The sequence below is a fragment of the Castor canadensis genome, chromosome 6, assembly GCF_047511655.1.
Source record: "Castor canadensis chromosome 6, mCasCan1.hap1v2, whole genome shotgun sequence".
NCBI classification, from domain to species: Eukaryota; Metazoa; Chordata; class Mammalia; order Rodentia; family Castoridae; genus Castor; species Castor canadensis.
The window spans coordinates 66,675,368-66,700,415 of NC_133391.1; the positions used below are offsets into that span (position 1 = coordinate 66,675,368).

At 35.1% G+C, this 25,048-nt stretch overlaps 1 protein-coding gene across 2 annotated transcripts in view; it reads left to right on the top strand.

The window, feature by feature from the left end:
* Slc27a6 (solute carrier family 27 member 6) overlaps positions 1 to 25,048 on the top strand; it is a 77,995-nt gene that overhangs the window by 46,115 nt on the left and 6,832 nt on the right. For both annotated transcript variants that reach the window (XM_074076623.1, XM_074076624.1), the window contains exons 6-8: positions 13,363 to 13,557; positions 17,515 to 17,605; positions 20,230 to 20,428. In XM_074076623.1, the coding sequence (XP_073932724.1) occupies positions 13,363 to 13,557; positions 17,515 to 17,605; positions 20,230 to 20,428 (485 nt within the window). The remainder of the gene's footprint in view (positions 1 to 13,362; positions 13,558 to 17,514; positions 17,606 to 20,229; positions 20,429 to 25,048) is intronic.

A 25,048-nucleotide genomic window follows, 5' to 3' on the forward strand; every position in this document is an offset into this window, starting at 1 on the left:
GAGTACAAGCAGTGCTTGGCATTAAAGATTAAGAAAGGAGTGTCCTTTGTTGTGACATCCATTCTAAGTGATCTTGCTTTTTGTTGTGCAGTATGTCTTTCTCATGACCTGCCCTTGGTGGGAAGGGGCAATGCCTGCAATGCAGTCAGCTTAGCAGTACATTCTGGAAGCCCCAGAGAGTGAACAAGTGACTTGGGCTCCCCTCAAAGAGTTAAAATTGAGTACCTCATAAGCCATGTTTGGAAACCTCACACACATTCATCTAAAAGAAATCCTTGAATAAAAGACAGCAAAAGCACATGTTCCTTAAATAAATCCAGATTTGTCATCAATTTCAAGGAAAGAGTGTATTCTAAAGACATACCTGCAGGCGTTACCCTTACCCCCCCAATCATCCCTCCCCCTGCTTTTTCTTCTCCTCCCTTCCCTCTCTTCCCCTCTTCTCTCTTCTCTCTCTCTCTCTTTCTCTCTCTCTCTCTCTCTCCCTCTCTCTCTCTTTCTCTCTCTCTCTCTCTCTGGAAACCAGCACATTAAGCAGGCTAGGCAAGCACTCTACCACTGAGTCACACCCTCAGCCCTCTCCTTCTTTTATTTGAATTCTAGTTTCTAAAGTTCCTTTGGTGCCAACATTGCATATGCCTCTTAAGGATGGCTGGTAGCAGCAATGGCCTTAAAAGAAGCAAGAGGGACTGACTGACTTGGTCATGGAGAGATGGGGAAATTATTCTCTTGCTCTGAAACTAGGAAGGCAGATCTTCCACACTTTCTGAATTTTACATTACTGAAACACCAGCATATAATTCCAGATTGGATCTATTTGTGTATTCAGGGTTTTGCACTCTCTAGGCAGATGCTCTATCACTTTCCTAACCTTAGTCCTATGTTCTTAATACTGATGCTGTCTTTATTACTGACAAGCAAGAAAGTGGTGGAACTCTAGATATCTGCAACCCTCTGTGGGGTCTTGCTGCAGAATCTATTTTATGTACCTAATTCTGCCCTATGCAGTCAACAGTCACATCAAGCAATATATCTAGGCATAGGATCATTTATGCCACTCACTGATGTGTTCATTCCTTCAAGTAATGTAGGTTTAGGGATACAGGGGCACATAAGACAAATCAGAAGTCTTGTCCCATAGAATTTATACACCATGAAAGAAGATAAATGGGGTGGGATGGGGAGAGAAAATAAGCCAGCAAACACATGACAAAAAGTGTTTATAGACAATGACAAGTATTAAGAAACAAAGCAGGATGAGGTGATGAAAAAGAGTGGGTGGGGAGTAGGATGCCGCTTATTAAATTGAGGAGTCTGGGAACAATTTGCTGAAACAGTGACTTGTGAGCTAAGAACGTGCCACAGTAATTGGCATACAGGCAGAAATGTTGGGGATTAAAGGCTGGAAAGGAAGAGGCCCAGAGAGTACATAGCCTGGATGTGTGAAAAGTGTGGCTGGACCATCCATGGACTGGGACTTGTAGGGCTTGGATTTTTGTATACCTTGGAGAAAAAAAATGGATTTTATTGACATTGGAGTGTTTATTAAAGTTAAAGGAGGAACTGGAAAAAACTATTGGGGTTAGTGCCAAGTATTGTAGACTCACTCTGAGCTGCTCTTTCTCTGCAAGTCATCTTCTAGTGTCCCAGGGCTTTCCTTCCAGTATACACCAAGTGCTGTGGTAGAGAAAGTACCACTTGCAGCAAGTGGTCTATAAATGGAGGCCCTCTTACTGTTATGTCAGGAAAATGAAGAGCTTGAGAGGAGCTCACACTGTGGTCTTTTTTGGCTTTAACACTTGAGATCTCAGAGTCTCTTCAAACATTACTTATGCCTTTTGTTGAATTGATGGCTGTGGTCCTTGAAACCATGGCCTGCCCAAACCCAGCTTTGGGAAACAAGACAAAGGCTTTTAAGGGCAGTGGGAGCCTGTGCTTCTGCACCTTATAGGCTATTCCTATTTTTCAAGAGGCTGGACCCTTTCCCTCCACCAGTCCTTTCCTTCTTCAGAACAATCTTTATTCTTACTCTTCTGTGCCTTGGGACTCTCTGCCATCTCTGCATTACTGTTACTTTGTACCCATTTTGTAATACTTGACTTCCTTCCTATATTGTTACAATGCATAATATCAGAATGTCTGAAAAAGAAGGACTGGGAATGCACTGTTCTTAATGATGCATAGGTACGTTGGTGTGACTGGTGCATACATAATTATCAGTAGGCTTTAAGAAAAAGAGGTCTTAAATAGAATCAAGATGGAAGGTCATTATCCCTAACATATGCTGTTTATATTTTAGATGATCTTTTAGGAATAAGACTATTTTTTGCATTAAATAACTAATTATGCACATCTGAAGGCAAACATGATTTGCCCTCTGCTTTCAGTACAAATTTATGCTTTTTTCTAGTCTTTCCATCTATCAGAAAACATTCTTCTTTCTCAAAACTTAAAGTTAAACAAAAATTATCCTTATGTAGACAGAAACTCTGGAGTTTCACTTTTCTTAAAGAGGGTATTCAGCCTGGGTGTGTGAGGGTTTCCCTAAATAGCATGGAGCCTGTGTTCTGGAAGAAAGAGACTTGTTCATATGAGGGATGCCCTCATATGTTCAACTCTTCCTCACCAGATAGCAGCTTAGCAAAGAACCCTTTGAGGAAACCAGAGCCTTGGTTCAAGTTGATACCACTCCACAAGGTTATCACCACATCAATTTGGTGCATTGTAATGAGAGCCAGAGGGAATGTTTACTGAAATCCAAAGCCTTGGGATCTCTGACTTAAAAGCTGTGACTCTTTCAGCAAGTTCTCTTTTAAATTTTAAAAGGGATTTTAGATAACCAAAGATGAAAGGAGTATTTTCTTTGTATTGTAAAGTGACGTAATCTGTGTATATGAAATACGTATGCACTCAAGAGTAAAATTGTAAAGGATTCTGTATGCCTTTTCAGATTCCTTTAAAACTCAGTTTTGATGACTTCCTATTACTGAAACCAGGAAGATAGTCTCTGTAAAATAAAACACAGATGTTTTGAGCTGACTTCCTCCTTGCCTCCCTTTCTTCCTTTTAAGTACACAGTGAACCCCTTTTAGGTGCCAGGCCCTACTGCAGCACCACTCTGGGCACAGTCCTAGCAGTAAAATCTCGGAGTTCTTTACAAATTACTATGATTTAAAATAGTTCATTGGACAGTCATCCATCCTTCCCCTCACACAGCTTGTATTTTATTTAATTCAAATTCTGTCTCTATTTGGTATGTGACCTTGAGCCTCATTTTGTAGTGATTGTGGTGATTAAAACAAGCAAATACAATACCCTGGTTGTGGGCACTCAAACATTTCTACTCCATTTGCTTCTCTTGTCATGCAGCAAGCATGGTTTTTGTTCCTGCCTGGCACTCTCTGTGTGTGCTCATTTCTTAGTCACTTTTTTGGTTTCTGTTTGTATGTCACTCTTTGCAAGTGTCTCTTTCTGTGTGTCTCAGCGCCTTCATCTCTGTGCAACTCTAACTGTATCTTCATTTGTGTGTCTTTCTTTGTGTATATATGAATCTAGGGGGTTTTTTTTGTCTCTTTTTTTGGTATCTCTTTCTGTATGTGTGTATCTGTGTGTGAGATATATACATAGGGGAATCTGTGATGAGTCTCTGTCTCTGTATGTCTGTGTGGCGGTCTCTGTGTTTGAAGGTATCTCATTTTGCATCCTTATATCAGTATATGCAAGTCTGTCAGAATTTCTTTTACAGTGTGGGTTTCTCTGTTTCTGTGTATATCTGTGTCTCTGTGTGTGTTTATTTCACTCTGTCTCTTTTTCTGTTTTGTTCATCTTCTTTCTCTCCTTTCCTTTCTTGCTCTCTCCCTTAATCCTCTCCTCTTCCTCCTTCTCTCTCTCAGAGGCTCCTCTCAAGCTATCTTGTTTACTCTCTCTCTCTCATATACACACACACTTTTACTCTGTATTTCTGCCTTTGCTTTTGTTCTTTGTCAGTATCTCTCATTTTATTTACTTTTACTCTTTTTTTGCTTTCTACTTGTCTGTCTCTCTGTTTTTGTCATACCATGTCTTTCCTTTTTGCATGTTTGTGTGTATGTGTTTGAACTCATCATATTTATGCATGCTCTGATTGTTCTAGACATTCATTGGTGTTTAGTAGCAACCTCATGTCTTTGGAAGAATAATAAAAAGTAGAAATTTAGTTTAAAGAAGTCTTGTTGGGGACTTATGGACAGAGGGAATTTCTAAAATTATAGATGGATGTTATCAAGATTTGGTTGGGCTTTAGGTAATGAACCACTACTTTCACAGTATCTCAAAACTGACAAATATAAAACCAAATATAGTTAGCAACTGTCAGACTCTCCTCTCAATGTCAAGATATTCCAGGGTTATTTTACAAGGGTCTCTTTGCCAATTCTGATTATTGTTTTTCTTTCTAACATTTGTTATTCTTTTTAGTGTGATTTTTCATTTCTATGACATAATCTGGGTACTTACCCTCAACATCTTTGATCTGAACCACTTCAGTTACTATCTTTGACCTCTGACTTCCCAGTTCATTGCATTGCTTGGAGTCAGATTAATGGTATTATATCAATGTCTATTTGATGCTCTCCTCTGGCTTCCATTCATCTTCCAAGAACCACCAAGAGTTTCACAATATAAGTAACTTGGTAGTTGTTTTTAAAGGGCTCATCCAACCAGTATTGTTTTCCCCTTCCAGTATGTCCAGTGTGCATTAGAAGCCATGTATTTGACCAGGCTATCCACCCCACTTTATGAATAAAACAAGCTCCCAGTTATTTCCAATTGGATAAAGTCCTTTCAACAAAAGATGCATACAATGGAGCACATGGGAGTCTGGATAAGGAAGCTTAATTGATACATAGCATTGTCGTGTTAGCCAAATGGTGCTTCACTTGAGCTAATATAAGTTTTCATTATGTGGACTTTTTTTTTATAATGCAGGGTAGAGGTCAGCAAGCTTTTCTGTAGAGCAGCTGGATGATAAATATTTTGGACTTTGTGGGTCATTGTGTCTCATTACTTAAGAATGCCTATGCATCGCAAAAGCAGTCACTGATGATTTTCAAATAAATGGGCATGGCTGTGTTTTAATAAAATGTTATTGACAAACACAGGACGTGGATCAAGTTTAGCCCATGCAGCCTGTAGTTCGCCAAGCCTTGATTTAGACTTGAGGATAATATTGTAATATCACTGTAAAATAAAATTTTCATTTTTGTGCAAAATGGTTCTTTAAGCTTTGTTCTCTCTTTCTCCTTCCGTCCCTATGTGAATATGTGAGAAAGTGTATGTGTCTGTAAATGTATGCCCCAAACAAGGTTATATTTTGGGCTTGCTACAGGGCTTTATATGAATTTATTTTATTATTACAAGCAAAGCATTTTCATTTCTATATATTTCTATGTTCTTAATTTGAATCAAGGAAACAAAAATCTGAATAATGTTACTGACTTCTTAGTTATTTTTTGAAGAAAGATTTTAAAAAATTGCTTAAAAGTATTTTGTGTACCTGTGTCTATTATGTCAACTTGAAATGTTTGTAAACTATTAGACTTTTATTAATTGAAAGTATACTATTTGCAAATATTTGGATAACTGCAGTTGAAAAGATTCGAAATTAAACTTTCATGAAATCTGAATTGACCATAAATGAGATAAATTATTATATGAAGCAAAACAAGTTGCATCTTTGCCATAAAGTTAATTCTGTATGACTGTAATGGTTAAATGTAAAGATGAGATAAAGAAAATGATGTATGGATTATTATCACTATTTTGAGACAAGAAAATCTACTTTTAATCATGTTAATTAAAAATATTAGCAAGAGAAGTAAATGTGTTTAAGTGTTGAAATGAACACTGAATGTACTATTAAAAATAAATTGAAATTTAAAAGAAGAATACTTGTAATTGTTAAAACATAGTGGAGAGCCAGGCACAGTGGCCATGCCTGTAATTCCTGCTACTCAGGAAGCAGAGATCTGGAGCATAGCAGTTTGAGGCCAGCTCAGGCAAAAATGTAGTGAGATCCCCATCTCAACCAATAAAAGCTGGATATTGTAGTGTGTGTCTGTCATCCCAGCTTCTATAGAGACTGTATGAGGAGTACTGTGGTCTGTGACTGGACCTGGGCAAAAACAGGAGACCCTACCTAAATAATAATTAAAGCAAAAAAGAACTGGGGGTTCAAACCCCAATACCACCAAAAACAAACAAAAAAAAGCAAAAATAGTGTAATCTTCTGAATGTATTATCAAATGACATGCATTCAACTTGCTTAAAAACAAAGTCAATTAAATCTGTATAATACCTTGTATTTTATTATTAATGTTTTAAACAAAAATCCTTAGTTCTTATTTACTGAGGAGTTAGTCTCCTCACCTTCTTCAATTAAATATAAATTGGAGTCCACATGTTAGATACAAGTTTAGTAGCAAAGTGATAAAATTATTTACAACCTGGAATTTATCCTAATGAAATGTGAAGATTTGTAGACAAGATATTATCTCAGTATTATTTATAATGGTGTACATTTTAAAACAGTGTGGTAATACAAAATTAGTTGATGAAGAAATAAATTGTGATAAAAGACAAGCATGTAACCATGTTTGAAGGATAATAGCTAATAGTTTAGAACAATATTCAGAATATTAATAAAGCAGAATAGATAGGTGTTTTACAATGTGATTATAACTTTCTGTGTATATAGCTGGACATGTGAAATATTAATCATAATGGTATGTTAGGATTACAGATTTTTTCCTTTTTTATTTTTCTGTATCATACATGTTTTCTATGATGTATGTATATTTTGGCATTAAAAAAAAAGATATTTTCTTTCCTCCCACAATACTATTTAATGGATCAGGTGATTGCTCCTCATATTCCTCATAGCACTATTTTCTGGGTTTTCTTTTAAAGGAGAGGAAAGTGGAATAAAGATATCTAGAGATTAGAGAAGCAAATTTGATATTTCAGGAAAAAGTCTCCATCCCAGTTTTAATTATTTGATTGTCGCTATCAATTGAAGTATTAGGATAATTATTTATCTAGTAAGCTTATACAATCATAGCTTACACAAGCCAAAGCTTATGGAGTTTGTTTATTAACTACCTTACTGCTGGGTCCTGAAGCATGCCAACACTTTTCACAAATAATGATACTCGCCAAAGCTTATCTTTGACCTGAAAAACACCCAGGAGTTATGCCATAACAAAGATTGTCCTCTCTTCAAGCAAAATAATCATACAATTTCTAGTGCTTTATACTAGAAAACAGAAGAGCTGGCTCCATGCCAGGTAAGCAATACCTGACGTGGGTAGGAGGTGGGAACCAGGACAGAACTGCTCTGGCTTGTGTTCAGTGGTAGAGAAGAGCCCTCTGTCTTGGATGGAGCTGATCTGAAGGCTCAATTTACCTTAAGCCCATTTGATATGGTGAGAGTGTTATTTTAGATGACTCCACGATCTTGGCTCTTATTTTTTCCAGTGAAAAAATGGAAATAGTACTCTCAAGATAGGATACATTCTACACTGTCAATCCTAATCTCTAGAGATAAGTATCTTTCATTCTCTTGCAATATTTTTGATTATTGCTATCTTCATAGTTCTTGACTTTTCCATTTGAACTATCATCTCCCTGACTTCCTTCCTACTCACTCACGATATATGTTTCTTCTCTCTTTAAAGTCCCAGGATAATTAGGATAGTTTAAAAGTATATTGGTATCCATTTTTAGATTCTTATAAATAAACAAATATATAAATTTTGTTTATAGTTGAGATGTATTTCAATTTGAATTTCTTGACGTTTTATCTCCTGTAAATAATGATTGCCAAGTTTTTATTTTTCAGTTTTACTTTCTTATGCCTATCACTGATTACTCTCAAACTCTTTGTCATAGCTGAAATTTCTCAGTAGAATTTCACAACCCTTTAAGTAATTTTAATAATTTTTTCTTAAAGGTATAGCCTCTGGAATTATTTTTCAGACATTGTCCTCCCAAATTTGAATAATATTCTCATTTCTACCACTACAAATTAGTTTTTCTGGTTTTTTAAAAAGTAGAATATAGATAGACTTATCCATGTGTATTTCACTCAACACTATGTCTAGGAGACTCAAGTAGTTCATGTCTCTCATTACTTTAGAGTTTTGAAGGCAGGAAAATAGCCCCCTAAAGATGCCCAGGTGTTTATTCCTAGAACATGCAAATATGTGCTCAGTAGGAATATTGGCAAAGGAACCTTGAGGATATATTTACAGTTACAGACAGTAAAAGACAGAGATTATCCAGGTAGATGCAATCTAATTTCAAGAGTCTTTAAATCAGAGAACTTCCTCTGATTTTGGCAGAAGGGAAGTTGGAGATTTTTGAAGTCATGTGTTATTTCTTGTTCTAGCATATAGAGGCCCATATGCAAGGGCTGGAGTGTAGGCTCTGAAGCTCCAAGCAGATGACCTCTAAAACTAGACTCTGCCAAGAAGAGTCTGGACGTGTATACTTCCAAGAGTTCCTGATAACAGGCCAGCTAGTTCACACCTTGATTTTAGCTTTGTAAGTCCTGGATCACACAAATCAGTTGAGCTAATGTGGACTTCTGACCTACAGAAATTTTGGGATAATAAATTTGCTTAGTTATAAACTGCTACATTTGGGATGATTTGTGTGGCAGCAGTAAAAAGTGTTCTGTTTCTATAAGAGAACACATTTTAAAAATCTATTATAAGATCTATTTTTTAAGAAAATCTTTTCGATGGATCTGTGTTGCTTCCATTTGAGACTTAACATGTTTGATGCTGTGCACACTCGCATATGTCTTTTGGCAAATGTATTTTCCATGGTATATAATCAGAAGTGAAGTTAGTAGATTATATTATATGCAAAACCTCAGCATTAACAGCTGTGGCCAAACATTTTATCAAAGTGATGTCAGTAATAATATACACCTTACCCATGGTCTATTAACGTCCCAAATGCCCACTTCCTTGCCAACACTTGGTGGAAAATTTGTAGTGTTAAAGAAGAAATAGGTAGCTATTTTTATAAATTTATTGCCATCCCGTGGCATTTTGATTTGTAGTTCTCTAATGATTAATGATGTTTTCATATAGTTATTGGATGTATGATTGAACTTTTTTGAAGGAATACTCACTCAACACTTTGTCCAGCACTCAAGCAGTAACAGCAGCATGGTGTTTATTTGGCTCAAACACACTTCCATGAAATTGATTGGTAAGGGAACAGTGAGCTCAGATGAATGTATAGTTTATTACTCTCTGCACAGAAGGTATCACAAGCTTCTGTTTACATCTCATGTATACAACAGTCTCCCATCCCATGTCCCAATGGGGGCAAGGCAGAGGTGAGCCTAGGTGAAGGACTTGTCTCTAAGGAATACCACCCCTACAAAGTTCTCAGTTACATAAGCAGCTGCTGGTGAGCTGTACTTCTTTTACACCTGAAATGTTCTCTCAGAAAAGAGGGAGAGTTTACTGTCATAAAATGTAAATAAATTTTCTCTGTCACCCAAAATCTATCTGTAGCTTGCAAGGCTTCTTGTTATACAAACATGCTTGCAAAGAGTCTCATAGTCTAATTATTAATTAATTATATCAATCATTCCATGTGATTCTAATTACACGTATATCCATGTACATATATATATAAGTATCCACACCTATATTACAAAAATATACCTATTAGACAACTATTTACGTATAACACAAGTTTAATAAATATTATTTGTTGTATAATTTCCTTGAGTCAGACTGTATATGAGATCATATATTTATTTATACACATACATACATATGCACACATATACTAATTTAAGTCATGAAGAATTGTCTCCCAATAGGTTTTTGTCTGTTTTTCTGTGTGTCCTTTTTCTTGTTAATTTTGAGGAAATGAAAGAAAGAGAACATTAATCATAACTATTTAAATATTTCAGCACTATAAATTTTCCCAAAAGTATTCCTTTTGATATGTACTGACTTAATTTTTACTGTCTTAGCTTTTACTATTTAGTTAAAAGATGTTTCTAATTTCCCTGGTAATCTTTCTCTTTTATCCATACGATGTTTAAAATTGTGTTGGGTATTCAAATAATTAGAGATTTTCTAGTTTTCTTTTGGTATTTGATATCTGAATTAATTTTATTGTAGTCAAGACATATCTGAATAAAGTTAAGGGAACTGTTTCTTTATTTAAAGTTTGCCATGTCTGATATTAGTAGATGTGTAGTTATGCCACCTTCCTCTTGGCGGCTGATTACATGTGTATCTTTTTCTATCCAGCTACACTCAAGTTTTGAGTCATCTGACATTTAAGATGTGTTTCTTATGCTGAGAGTCTTTCCAAGGCAGGAGTTAGCCCATTTGTGTTTCACGTGTTTGCTGATATATTTGGGCCAAGTCTTCTGTCATGCTATTTTCATTGCGATGGTTCAGCTGTTGTTTGTTTCATTTTCCACTTTTCTTCTCTCCTTTTGAAATTATATTTTTATTATTATTATTAATTCTTTTTCATTGACTAGCTTTTTAGAAAGATATTCTTTCATTTTTAGTTTATTTCTTTATAAACTTTTTTCACTGAATACTTTTATTGCATTAAAGAGTAAAACTCATTCTTTCTAAATTCTATCTCAAAATAGTACTTTTCCCACTTATTTGACAGTATAAGGAATTTTAAATTCCATTTGTTTTTAATCTTTCTTGTTCTTGTTTTCATCTAACCTAACTCCACACATTCAGGATCTTGAAAGCATTATTAACATTAATTTCTATTGTCAGTACTGGGTTTTGAACTCTCAGCTTCATGCTTGCTCAGCAGGCACTCTGGCACTACAGCATACCCCCAGACCCTTTTTCTTTAGTTATTTTTCAGGTAAGGTCTCGCATCTTTGCCTGGGACTGGCCTTGGACCATGAACATCCTACCTAGGCCTCCTGAATAGCTGGGATTGCACAAAGGCATCAACCCACTCGACCCTCCATTAATTTTTTATATTTGCATTCTGGTCTCTTCATTGCTTCCTGCTTTTTGTTTTTCTATATGTTCCTACAGGATATTATTTTTCTTTTGTGTTAAGAATATCCATTAGTGTTCCATCTACCATCACTCTACTAAAAACATCATTTTTAGTTTTTATTTATCAGGCAACATGCCTTTTGCCTTTAGTTATGAAAAACACTCTCATGGACTATAAAATGCTATAAAGGGCACACAGGTAATTAATAAGACTGAAATCCCATAACTAAAGAGCTGGGAATACAGCTCAGTAATAGACTCAGCAGGTCTATTTTTTGGCAGGTTTTAAAGCTCTCTCTTTCTCTCTTTCTGTTATTTTTGTATTTTTTCTTCCCACCAATCTTGCCAGAAAATATCCAAGCATATTTTCCTAGCCTCTCTGACTTTTTAGATCTTGAATACATAGTTTGATGTTTCCCATCACTTTTGGAGAGTTTTTAATTAAAATTTCTTCACATACTACTTTTCCTTCTTTTTACTGTTCTGAAGGACTATTCTTATATATATTTAAAAATTCTTATTTTGGCCCATATATCTTTAATTTTTATATATTTTTCATCCTTAAAAATGCACACTTTAATTATATTCATAACGAGGTACTTAGCTACACATGTATGGAATCTGTCACCAAAGAGTCAGATTCTAGGGTGATTTAGGGGAGACCCAGATGTTTTATTGATAGAGATCATCTCATAATATATTAAAGGAAAAAGAAGATTGTTAGGTGGTATGTGCATTACAATTAAAAACCTATACAATGTATGCTGGTAAGCAATTGGAATCTAATAAAATAGATGAAATTGTAAAAAAAAAAAAAAGATGTTTTATTATAGTATTTCCAAAACTCAGTATATTTTCTCTTAGGTTGATCAGTTTCTCTGATAATAACTCCACAGTGTCCTGCTCTGGTTTATAATTCTGGGTATTAGAGTTCTAAGGTTAGAACAGGGAAAGAGTTCAGTGAGCTCTTTATTTAATATGCAGGCTTTCACTTAATGTGTTTGTTTTCAGTAGGTCCCTCACTCCAGATACTCTAAACTTGTGTCTTTCTGTCTGCACTTCTGCAGAGAGTAACTCTCTAGTGTTTGGCCAATGTGTATCAAGTGCACACTCTCAGATGGTTTAATTTATTGGAATATCTAGTGATATAGCTGTTTCTTAAAAGAAAAAAATTCTAACTGTGCTTTCTGCCTTCCTGGCTTTTTTTGATGCTTTTTTGACCCTTTAGGAGAATTTGGTGGGTGCTGCCTGCAGGCTTAGTTATCAGCTTTATCCGCTCTGCTCAGACACATGCCTACCATGTACTTATTCTTTAGTTTCCAGAGTTACCTCTTGCTCACTTTTCTGTGTTTATGAGACTCTATTGATGAAAATCTTTCTGTTTAAAACCATTTTACTGGTGCTTGGAAAAGAACTTGAGACACATAAGATGATCAATCAATCAATCATTTTAAATTTTAAGTAAAGGGATACTGATTTCTCTAGTTCATTGTTGTCTATTTATTATTACTTCTGGTTACTTTGTCTTACTTTTAATGATGATAGAGATAGCTCTGAGCAAATCATGGATTTATTATGACTACACTGGTAATATATTTTTCTCATTCTATTAGACTTGTATATAATTCATGTTAATCAAAGGGCTTCTTGAATATACAATACATTGAATTTGAAATACCAAATTTAATGTGAATGTATGAACTACAAAAAAATCTGAGCGTATTGTATATTCTAAAATAATATTTCCACATAATTGTCATAATAGTTGTAAGTCAAGTATTACATTGATTTTGTGGCCTCAAATTTATTGTTCACTCTAAGCTAGGCGTTAGGAAATAGTAGTAGACTGCAGTATATACACGAGCTGGGTATTATCCTTTTTCTAACCTATGAGTAAACAGAATTAGAGTGAAAATCAACATCTTGTTCAAAATTATATTATCAATAAATGATATAACATGGAGAGTAAAGTTAAATATGTCTTATAATACTATAAAAATAATACTATTTATCCTGAAAGATACTTTCTTCCTTATCTGATATCTACCAAAAAGGACTTCAGTAGTCTGAAATTTAGAAAGTTTTTCCCAGATATGAGAAAATACAAGCTCAATTCCCCTTAACCAATGTTACTTTCATCAGCTATTGGACACAGTTCTACAACAGGCTTACTGGATTTGTTTTTACTTCTCTTCCACTATTGCACATATGCAGCTTACCTCTAGGATATTTTATATTTAAATAATAATAAGGAAAGAAAGAAGTAGCAACTGGAATTGATTACAAGCAAGATCTTTTCTTCTAACAGAGAGAAGAAGAAAGGGATCATCAGGTACGTTTGGCAATTGGAAATGGCATACGGAGTGATGTATGGAGACAATTTTTAGACAGATTTGGAAATATTAAGATGTGTGAACTTTATGGAGCTACTGAAGGAAGCATCAGTTTCATGAACCACACTGGGAAAATTGGATCCGTGGGGAGAACAAATTTTTTTTACAAAGTAAGTACATTATTTTCTCAAAGGAAACATGTTGATATTTGCTCTTTGCTAACTCTAGATTCTGTGCCTATAAATTATGGTAAACATTGTCACTATTTTTTAAATTGAGGACTTTTATAAGTAGAGTAGTGTCTGTAGGTACTCCAAGTGCTGTAGTGTTTTCCTTCTATGAAAAGGGGATAATAATACCTAATTGTTGTTCAGCTTTCACATTTAATGATATAACATAAAAATTGTAGGTTTAAATTCTGATTTATACTAATTTTACTCTTTCCATTTTCCTTGAGTGTTTTTCTTCCATTGTTCCCACTTATTTTTCATCATGTACACAATTTAAAAATATGTATAGATATGTAATATATGGTTTGTTTAGAAACTAAATCAAGATACCACTATATTCTTACATGCAGCCAAAAAAAAAAATCACCTTTTTAGGCATAAAAGAATGACAGCTGATTGCTCCAGCAAAAGTGAAAAACAAAAGACAATAAACAGGCATCTTCAACTGCCTTAGAGAAAATAACTGTCAAACTCAAATCTATGCATAACAACAATATTTTTTAAGAAAAAGGTGAAAATAAACTTTCTAAAGTTTTAAACAAAATCCACCAAAAAGTCTTCAAGGGGTAATAAACAGTTCCTTGGTGTTGTGGAGTATTTGAACAATACAGTAAATAAGCTTCTGGAACTAACTGATACCTACAGGAAAATGTGTCTAACAAAGAATCCCCATTCTTCCCAAGCACTTACAAACATGAACAAAAATATTGGTCCAATTAGGAAATTCTTAAATCTCAAAGATTCGGTTATTTATTTATTGTCTGGTTACAATTTAATGAAATTAAAAATAAAATTTTAAAAAGACAACTAGATAACTTATATTTTTGGAAATAAAACATGTCCAATTAGTGTGGATCAAAGAAGAAAATAATAATGGAAATTAGAAGATGTTGAATCACAGTAAAAGTGTTATACTTAAAAAGTCATACACTTAGTGAAGAACAGCCAAAAATTAGTTGGATGGTGCTAAATATCTATATGTTAATTTTTAAAAATAAAAAAAATTAAAAATGAAATAATAAAAGAGCAGAAATGAATGAAATAGAAAAATATTTAGTGAGGGATGTCAAACAGAAATGCAAATATGATTTTTTAAAAATAAAGAAACAGATTTTGATTGATGGATAAAGAGGAGGTGCAAATAACCAATATTAGGAATAGAAAGGGGACTCACTACAGCTGTGATAGATATTAATATGATAAGAGGACATAGTGAATGAGTCCATATCAGTAAATCTGAAATTATTAGATGAGTTAGACAAATGTCTAGAAGAATCTAACTTAACAGTACTAACTCAAGATTTCTCATCTCAAACAAATAAAGACATTCCTATCAAGAATGACACTCATGGACATAGCGATTACCTCCCAGAAACTCAGGGTGAAGGTCAGGCATCTTTTTTTTTCTGGCAAGGTTGAATTCTTTTCTACATAGGGACTCATATTCCAGTTCTAATATCAGCACTGCCACTACTTGACTTTGTGACTTTGATGAGTTACATTCCCCAGCAAAATCTTCTCATGTGGTCATCGAAGAAATGATTTTTGTGTTCATTTTCTAATATATAAATTTATGAATCAAAGGATACAAAGGCACATAGGTATGTAAGGGAACTCCCAGGGCAATGGGTAAGTAAGAGTGGCCTGCACAGTTCTAGAGAAGTCATCTGTCGAGATTGTTGTGAATGGGACCTCCTGCAACTGTGCTCTAGACAGGTGCACATATACATATATATGTACTTTTAGAAGATTTCAGGTCTGATATCTATTTTTTCAGTGTCATCATAATAAAGTCATTGTTGTAAGCTCACAGGTACCTCTTGAAAGTAGGAAGAACTAGAAATACATCTAGATGAACATTTAATGCTCCAATCCAGGTTACTCTTAGAAGAAGCTGTAATATATGTAATTTCATTTGAGTTATACAATTACTCAATTTCCGGCCATCAACACCCTCTGTATCTGATAAGAGACACACTGAACAGCAATTTGTTATGAGTGAATCTCACCCATGCACATCATTGCCAAGTTAATCTAAATAACAGTAAAGCTGGTATCACATCACACGTTGCTGGTCAGATGTTTCAAACATAAAGCATGTTGTTAAAAGAAAAGAACATGATTAGTAATGAGCAGCACTCTGTTGCTGCTTGACCAAGATGATGAAGGCAATTCAGAACTTCTGGAATCTTTCTAACAGCTCTTAGGAAAGTGGCCAATATCCTATTAGTCCAGTTACAGATAAAGCCAACAAAATGCAAGCTTGCATTTTAATAAAGAATCTTTATATCTAGAATAACAATGCATGTGATTTGTTGCCTCTTCCATTGGCCTTAATCTTAAAATAGGGTAATGCTAGTTTCTACTTCATACAATGCTTTGATGCTTAAATAAAATAGAACTCTTTAAATTCCTAGCATTATGTTTGGCATACAAAAAATGCTCAGTTAATATTAGTTGCTCTCATTTATATTTTAACCCAAATAATTAATTGTGATTCTAGTTACATGCTGATTTGTACTAAGATTAAAAACAAGAGATGTTCACATTTAGTCTTTGATACTAAGTAACACTTTTATATTTATCTCACTACTCTTATTCTCTTCACACTTTTTTGTTCTCTATTCATCTCCTCCTGTTTCCCCTCCTTTCTCTCTCCTGTTTGTCTTATTATTTTCTCTTATTGAATTTTATTACCTAATTTGTTACTTTCTAAATCAGCTCAATAAGATTAATTATTTAGTTGGTCAGTGCAACCTCAGTGTATGGGTTGGACTGAAGCAATCTATAGTTGGAGTCGAGGGGAGATATCCAATTAGCTTGTTTTTTAATGTTATAAGGATTTTTGAACAAATTTGTCATCTCACATCACAATAGCATGAAGAAGTACTGAATTTAGTACTTCTAAAGAAAAGACCCAGGGGAAAGTCTAAAGCAGTTAGGAAAATAGAGGAACTGAACTAATTCTGGTTATAATACATATATACATGGAACTATCACAAGGAAACTTTCCACATAGCTACCTTACACAAATAAAAATGTCTTTTTTTAAAAAGGGAGGACAGGAAGGTAAAACAGGTCTTGTCTGGGGGTTGGCACTAGTGGGAGGAGGAGGATGCAGGGAAAAGGTATAGAAAGAAGGATGAAATGTGGTAGAAATATTATGTACTTATGTATGAAAATGAAAACATGAAACAGTTCCAAGAATGGGGGAAAGAAAATAAAAGAGAAGATGGAGGGGGTGAACTCATCGATGATATATTGTAAGAACTTAGGTAAGTGTCACAGTGTGCCTCCAGTACAACAATAATAAATAAAGATAAAAAACAAAGAAACCATACTTCTTAGGAATCTGATCACTTTTCTAAAGGCTGTGAGGAAAAAATACACAAAAACTTCCTGGTATTCATAGTTTAGATTTTAGTTCTACTAAAACTTTCCTTTTCATGGCTGAAAGCATAGCTCAAGCAGTAGAGTGTGTCTAGCAAGTGCAAGGTCCTGAGTTCAAACTTCAATACCATCCCCGCCCCAAAACTTTCCTTTTCAAAACATGTTTTAAATTATTGAAAATATACCTCCTGTCTATAGTTAGCAGAATAAATAATTGAATGATGAATTGCTTCTGTATTTCATATCAGTCATTAAAGATTAATATTTAGTGGTGTTTTACTAAGGTGAAATGCAATTTGAATAAATGAAAGTAAAAGAGAGTAGGGAGGGCTATTTACTAATGCCTTCAGTTTTGACTTTCAAATATTTAATTTTTTATCAGTGAAAATTATTTTAATGAAACCATATTCTAGTTATTTACTCCAATTGAACATAAAATCTATTAACAGATGTCATTGCACAAGTAACTAAATGTTTGCTTTTATTTGCTTGATTTTGGTTTTCCAGCTTTTTTTCCCTTTTGAATTGATAAAGTATGATTTTCAGAAAGATGAACCCATGAGAAATGAACAGGACTGGTGTATCCGTGTGAAAAAAGGTAAGACAAATATTTGACAATGTCTCTTTAAACAAAGTGTCCAAACTTGTTTGTCCTGTAATTATTACTGAATTTGGGAAAGAAAAAAAATTACTAGTTCTCGTGTAATTTGACTTACTTAGACTTTTAATGCAGGAAGAATGGCTTAATTATTGGATATTAGATGCCTCAACTTATTCAGCTGGTAAATTATTAAAATATAAAAGTAGTTACACATTGGTTCGTGTTTTCTTAAGCCACCACTTCTAGTTTGTAATAGTGGCATATGTCTAATATCCTAAATCACCAAGCAACATAAAGTTAGCTAACTACTATGTCATTCTAGATACAATGAAAAGTCAAACTGACTTGGATTTAAATTGGACTCTAACCCTTAGGAACTGTGCAACTGTGTATAAATGAGTCAATCTGACTCTCACTTCCTTTATATATAAAGTAGAGGTGATACTATTTCATGAGGCTTTTACTGACAATTAAGTGAGGTATATATAAATCTCTATGGCTTGTTACCTTCCTTTTCTCTTGCTTCCACTATTCTCCCCTTCCAACAATTCTAGAAATTTTAATAAAAGCAAGCATATCAATTAAACTGCATATAATCAAACTAGAAAATAAAAAATAGAGTGAGCAACTAGAATTGTTTAGGTATCTTATATTAAAGAGGACACAATTACTTTTTACTGCTTTCTATTGCCTTAAACTATGTCAGAGATGATTTCTCAAATCTTATTTCAAATGTGGCAATAAAAGTTGCAAACCTGTTTTTTTTTATCTTCAAAAGCTGACAGATTGAAAAAATAAGCTTTATTTATTAATAAAACAAATTTCCCAAATCTTTGAATGTTAAGCCCCAAGGGCATCTACCAACTGTGTTCCTCTAACTCAATTCTGTAGATAATGCCTAAGAAAAATACAATTTCCAAAGAACTTAAACACCCTTCTAGGGTGTTTTATTATAATTACAGTAATATCTCATATTAGAACTTGAATTTTAGAACTGTATTTATGTCCTCTCAGAGTTTTTTAAGCTGATTGAGCCCCAGTATCTACTTTGCTATTTTAGAATTTTCATTACGAGTTATTCTGTATATTTTTTTCTTTAAGGCATTGTGTCTTTACAAAGTAAATTACACCTAGACAGGAAAGATATGACTACACTGTGACCCATTAAAGCATTTGCTATAATTAGTTTGTCAGAGAAGAAAGTAATACTTGTGTTCTGAAGAAGAAAACCAAGGAACATAAATTTTGAGAGAGTCAAAAGAATCTTTGAAAATTCTGAAATGTAGGGAATATCACCTGTTATTAAAAAATGTTCCATCTCTTGCATTTGACAGTTTATTACATTGAGCAAATTACTTTTTTTCTTCCTTATTTTCTTCATCTGTAAAATGAAGGTTTATTAGGGCCTCTGTTACAGGTTTGTGGTGAGGATTAGATGGAATACATATAGAAAGTCCTCAGATTAATGCCCAATACCTAGAAAGTGCTCAGGAGGAGTAATGATGGTACTGCTGCTGCTAAGATGGTTTCCTAAAAGGCCAAGGAAATGAGAATGCTCTATTGGAGCAAAGTATGTGTCTTTTGGCCAGAGGCATGTGTACCCCTGGAAGCCATGTGTCCAGAAGGGATGGGAGGAAAGGAAAGTCTTAAAATGACAGAAATTGCTAGCAGCTTGCTGAAATGCATTCCCTTCTGAGTACTCGCATGGATACAGCACCTCTTCACAGCAGGCCAAGCCAGAAACAGTGGTCTTGAAGATTCTGGTGTAGTATATTATTCTCCTTTATCTCCTTATCTTCTCTTGGAAGTAACTTTTACCTTGCAGACAGCTGAGAATATCTGGGTTCGTTTAAATAAGTTTGATTGGAAAAATTACTTCAATTAATGTGTCTAACTGTAAATGGAAATTATGAACAACATGAGATAGAGATTTTTTCAACCTCTTATCTCTTCCCTTCCAGGAATTTCCACAATAACATACCAGAGGAATAAGCCATCTTAAATTTTTAATAGTGGATTAATCAGATCAGAGATAGTATGTTACAGAAATGTTGCCAAAAAATGTAGTCTTGAATGTAGGTTCTTGATCTATTTCTTTCATAGATTTAGACAACTTACATTACCCTCTTGGCATTAGTTCATTTTTTGTGAAATAAGAATTAGAACATCCATTTCAGAGGATTTCTGTAAAGAATAAATGACAGTTGCAAAGTGATCATGATAGCTGTTTAATAATTATTCCTATGATCACTTTTTAACATTATTATTAGAGATGTTATTTATATTTCTGTCAGCATTACCTATGCTAAAAATCTGTGTAATGTAAAAAAAAATACCCATTAGTCTGAATGTAAAAGAAATTTAATGCACATTTTCTTCACATTCAATTCCCCTTTCATTGTTTTTTCCAAAGTAATTTGTGTTTCTGCTAATTATGAAAGGATGTACCAGATGTAGGCACTAAGAGTAAGTAAGTGACACCAAATAGAATCCAAATAAATTCAAAGGGAAGTAAGATGAGTACAATTAGTTGTGTTGACAAGATACAATTTAGATACATGCATGGTGCATGTAACAATAGTCAAAATTAATGGCTGCAAAAATGCTCTTTTCTCTTGCAGGGCACCCTGGACTTCTCATTTCTCCTGTGAGCACAAAGAATCCCTTCCTTGGTTATGCTGGGTCTTACAGGCACACAAAAAGCAAATTGCTTTTTGATGTTTTTAAAAAGGGAGATGTTTACTTTAACACAGGAGACTTAATGGTCCAAGATCAGGAGGATTTCCTTTACTTTTGGGACCGTATTGGAGACACTTTCAGGTATGAACTTTTTTAATGGCAAAATGATGTTTTCAGAAAACCTTGGTCTTTGTGCTTCCCTGTGGAAGAATCCAAGCAGAACACATGTATATAAAGGGGGTTTATTAAAAGTTAGGGAAGGAAATACAAAGGGAGCATGGTGGGGTGCAGGTGGGGTCCACCAGCAGAGAGAGCATGCTTTTTCTGGTGTTTTTAAAACCTACACTAACCCATGGGGAGGGCAAACCCAGGAGATTCCCATCTGTGGGAAGAAGCCTATGAGCACATAAGCACAGTTGTACTCAATATTCTGCAGGCTGAGTTTGGCGCAGCCCCAGCCACAAAATAGGGCAAGAGTAAGATGCAGATCATCTGCTTTTCCTAAGATGTTTATGTCAAATAATCTGTAGGCTGAGATTTGGCACAGCCCCAGTCACAGAAGACAGTGAGAAGGTGAGATGCAACTCAGCTGCTTTGCCTAAGTTGTTTACCTTCAGAGAAGCAGGAATGCAGGTCTCTCCTGTTACAATGTCATGCCTCTCTCCAAGAACTGTTGCTCCACCTCCTCATTTAACACGGGATATAAAAGACTCACTGAAGGAGGATGCAAGGCTTTTTGATGGGGGGTCTTTTGGCTGAAGGGAAATTTCTGGAGGGAGGATTGCTGAATGGGTTTTTGGATGAAGGGAAACTGCTGGAAGGAGATTGCTGAAGGGGGAAAATAAATTGCTGAAGAGAGAACTGCTGAAGGGAGGATTGCTAAAGGGAAAAGAATTGCTGAAGGAGAATTGCTAAAGGGGAATTGCTAAAGAGGGGTTCATAGAATTGGTTGGCAGCTTGCGAGGGAACTGCCACTGAATGACATAGCTGCTGTTGTTTGTCTGCAAGTCTGAGGGCCGAGACTTTAAGAAAGCTAAAGAGAGAACATGGGACAGTGCAAGTCTGATGGGACAGTGCAAGTCTGAGGGCAAAGACTTTACGAGAGATTATGTTAAAGAAAACTGAAGAGAAAACATGGGACAAAATGAGTCTAGGGAAAGAGACTTTAAAGAATAGAAAAGAAGGCTTTAGAAGCAAGGTTTTAGAGAACTGTAAAGGAGTAAAGCCTTAAAGAATAGAAAAAAGAATAACAGAGAAAAGAAGTGAAGTAAAAGAAAATTTATTAGAGAAAAGAAGCAACAAGGGTGTCATGCATCACCATCCGAGCACCCAGCATACCTGGCCCCAGCTTTATGCATGTTTGTCTATTTGTCCTTTCTGCATCTCACGTCATCCCCAGCCAGCCCCAGTTAGGTTCAGTAATAACAGGAGTAAGAGAAAGTTCACTCCACCCACCCAATAATGAATGAGTGGGGAGGGGCGTGGGTGGTTCCCAGCCAGGTAAGGGTGGTCTGGGCCATCCCTGGACAACTTACATGAGCCCCAAACTTTTCCTACTTCTAGCCTACCTGAAATTCCCCTTGAGAGACAATATTACAAAAAATTGTTTTTGGGGGATTGCTGAAGAGGGGGTGGTCCCTCTTCAATATCTGTTTCGAGCTGACAAGGGGCAGCAGACCCCACCTATAAAGGGAAATTGTCTCTTTTTTCCTTGGGGCTCATTTGGACATAAGGTGTCTGAATTATTGTCCAGCATAGTCAAGGTTCCTCATGGAGATCTGGGTTGCTTATGAAGACCTCATTTATTTGTAGAGATCGATAGCCTTGTTGCCTCAAGATTTGGGTCCTAAAGGCTTTTATTCTGGAAGGGATAAATTTGGTTTCGAATGCATGACCCAAACATTAACAATGATAGGAGCATCAGAAAGGGCCCTGCCAGGTGTAGCAGGAAGGATAAAGTAATTTTGAAAAGTCACAGAGAGTCTTATGGTTATTTTGCCTATGGGTGTTTGTATCTGTAGCTATTTTTAACTCCTAGATGGCCCTCTATTTTGGACTGTCATTATAGTGGGCTGACTATACTAAGGACCAGGTGTACCAGGGAGCAGGTGTCAGTCCAATTAGAGAGTAAACATTAATAAGTCAGTTTTGTATAGGAAGAAGACACACAGCATCCTTAAGCAGAAGGTAGATACCATTGAAAGTTAAATTGCCTTTGTTTAAACAGAAGGCCTTGCCCAAAGACATGACTGCCTTTTGCCGAAAGCCTCTAAGTCTTAAATATTAGAGCACATGTGTAAGAGCCCCCTTTTTAAAATGTCTCAGCTTTGGTTACTTTTAGAGTTCTGGCATAATTGACTTCCATCTGCATCTGGAAATGTCCCCTCATTTGTGCAGCCCTTTTGAACTGTCTCCTATGGTCCAATGCCAATTATTTCTCTGAGAAATGGGGGGATCCTGACTGTTTGCGGGGTCACATCCTCTTAAACTGTTTCTCCAAACAGTTGTCTCTGAAGATTATGTCAATTTGGCACTTTTGTCCCTCAGGACAGGAGTGCTTATCCTGGGAAGTCCAGAAAGTCAGATTTTGTCCACAGAGGAGGGGAAGCAACACATTTAACAGATCAGAAGTCAGTGCCAATGTGACCTTTTTGGCCAAATTAAGCAACAAAGAGATTTATTTTAAAAAATGGCTCTTAGGCTGGCCTTATATCAATCTAATTGTCCCGTAGGGAATGTACTGACACCTTTAAATTGCTGTGAAGTATCAGCAGACAACAGTTATAAAGCTTTACAAGGAAAAGACAAAATGACCCCAATATTTAAAGACTATCTGTCCTGGTTGATAGATAAGCACTTGTCAGAGTCATTTTTCATGGGCTTGCCTGTAAATGTTCTTGACAGATCAGAACTATAATGATAAAACTGGAAGTAACCATGGTTAATTACAATTTAAACCTTGAATTTTGGTTAGGTAAATTAACAAGGTAGTGGTTGTCAGTACTGTCAATATAGTAGTGACAATTAAAAACCCTAACTTTTTCAATGGTTAGGGAAAGACAGTGTTTGTAATTCTAAATAACCCCTGTTTTGATGGTCAATTGTATATCACATATATTATTTAGTCAATGTCAGATAAACATCGTGGGCTGATTCTGAATGTTTACCTAACCACTTACCATATTGTTATCTTTTCATTTTACATGTTGTTTTGGTGTCAGTCTCTTTGCCCAGTGCGTAATAATTCTGATGTTTAAACAATATGTAGGAAGACAGTCTGTTGATTGTTACAAGGGAAACATCTTAATATGAACTTTTTGTGCAACCAATACAAAATTATTAAGTAATAATAACCCAATTAAGATTAATGTCTCAAATAATTAGATACAGAAACAGAGATAAGGGGATGTGCATAAAGTTAGGAGATCCAATGACTGAGGGCCAGGTCTTAAATGCTGTTAAGAAATTACATCCTATACTGTTGATATTACCTAGCATTATGACTTGGGACACATGCCAGGGTTGCTGTTAACCTGCATGCAGCCCCTGGAGCCCCAAGATAACAGGCTCAGCCATTGGGAGTTAACGATGTCAATAATTTGGTGTTTTAGGATTAATTACCTCTTTGTAGACTCCTAAAAATCTAAGGTTTTATCATTCCATTTGGAGGGTGAGCTTTTGTTTGGTTTTGGTAAAATTTTGTATCAGCCTCAGCAGCAAAAGATCTTGATAGTTGTTTTGATAAAATAGAAACCCATTTTTTAGTATACATTAGTACCTTAAATTTTGACCTTAGAAAACTCTCTAGGCAAACTTTAGACTATAGTCAACCTAATTACACGCATATAAGCTTATAAGCTTAAAGACATTAATTTGTATCTTGAAACAACCTTTGTAAAAACCTGAATTTAGATAATACTGTTTTAAATAAAACTCTTAGAAACCTTATGCCTTAAAAGACTTAGGAAGAAGATAATATTAAACCATCTTTTCAGAAATAGCAATCTACAAGAACACATGCTTCAATAAACCTACCTATAAAATCTAACTATAAAAGAGTTAAATGTAAATTACTCTCATGATAGAATGAAACAGAGGTTATTGCTTATAATTTTTTTTTTTTTTTTAGTTTTAAGGCAGAGACTTTTTAGGCCTGGGTGAAACTAGAACTTTAGATAACTTTTGAGACAATTATACCTTTAACTTTATAAAAGCAGCTTGAAACTGAGGCCAATAGGAAAAGGGGAACAGGTACTAGAGAAAAGGTTAGATCAAAAAGAATTAACCTAGAAGGTAACACCCACGCACAGGAAATCAATGTGAGTCAATGCCTTGTATAGCTATCCTTATCTCAACCAGCAAAACCCCTTGTTCCTTCCTATTAATGCTTATACTGTCTCTACAACAAAATTAGAGATAAGGGGAAAATAGTTTCTGCTGGGTATTGAGGGGGGGGAGCGGGAGGGGGTGGAGTGGGTGGTAAGGGAGGGGGTGGGGGCAGGGGGGAGAAATGAACCAAGCCTTGTATGCACATATGAATAATAAAAGAAAAAAAAAGAAAAAAAAATAAAGTGAATTTGAAGAATAAAGATATAAGACTATTCAGGAAAAAAAAAAAAAAAAAAGCAGCTTGAGAAATATCCTAAAGACATCTACACACACACACACACACACACACACACACACACCACCCAGAGATGTTTTGATCGAGGCATGCCAAAGAATATAAGCATGCATAATGACCTCAAAAAGTAAAAATTA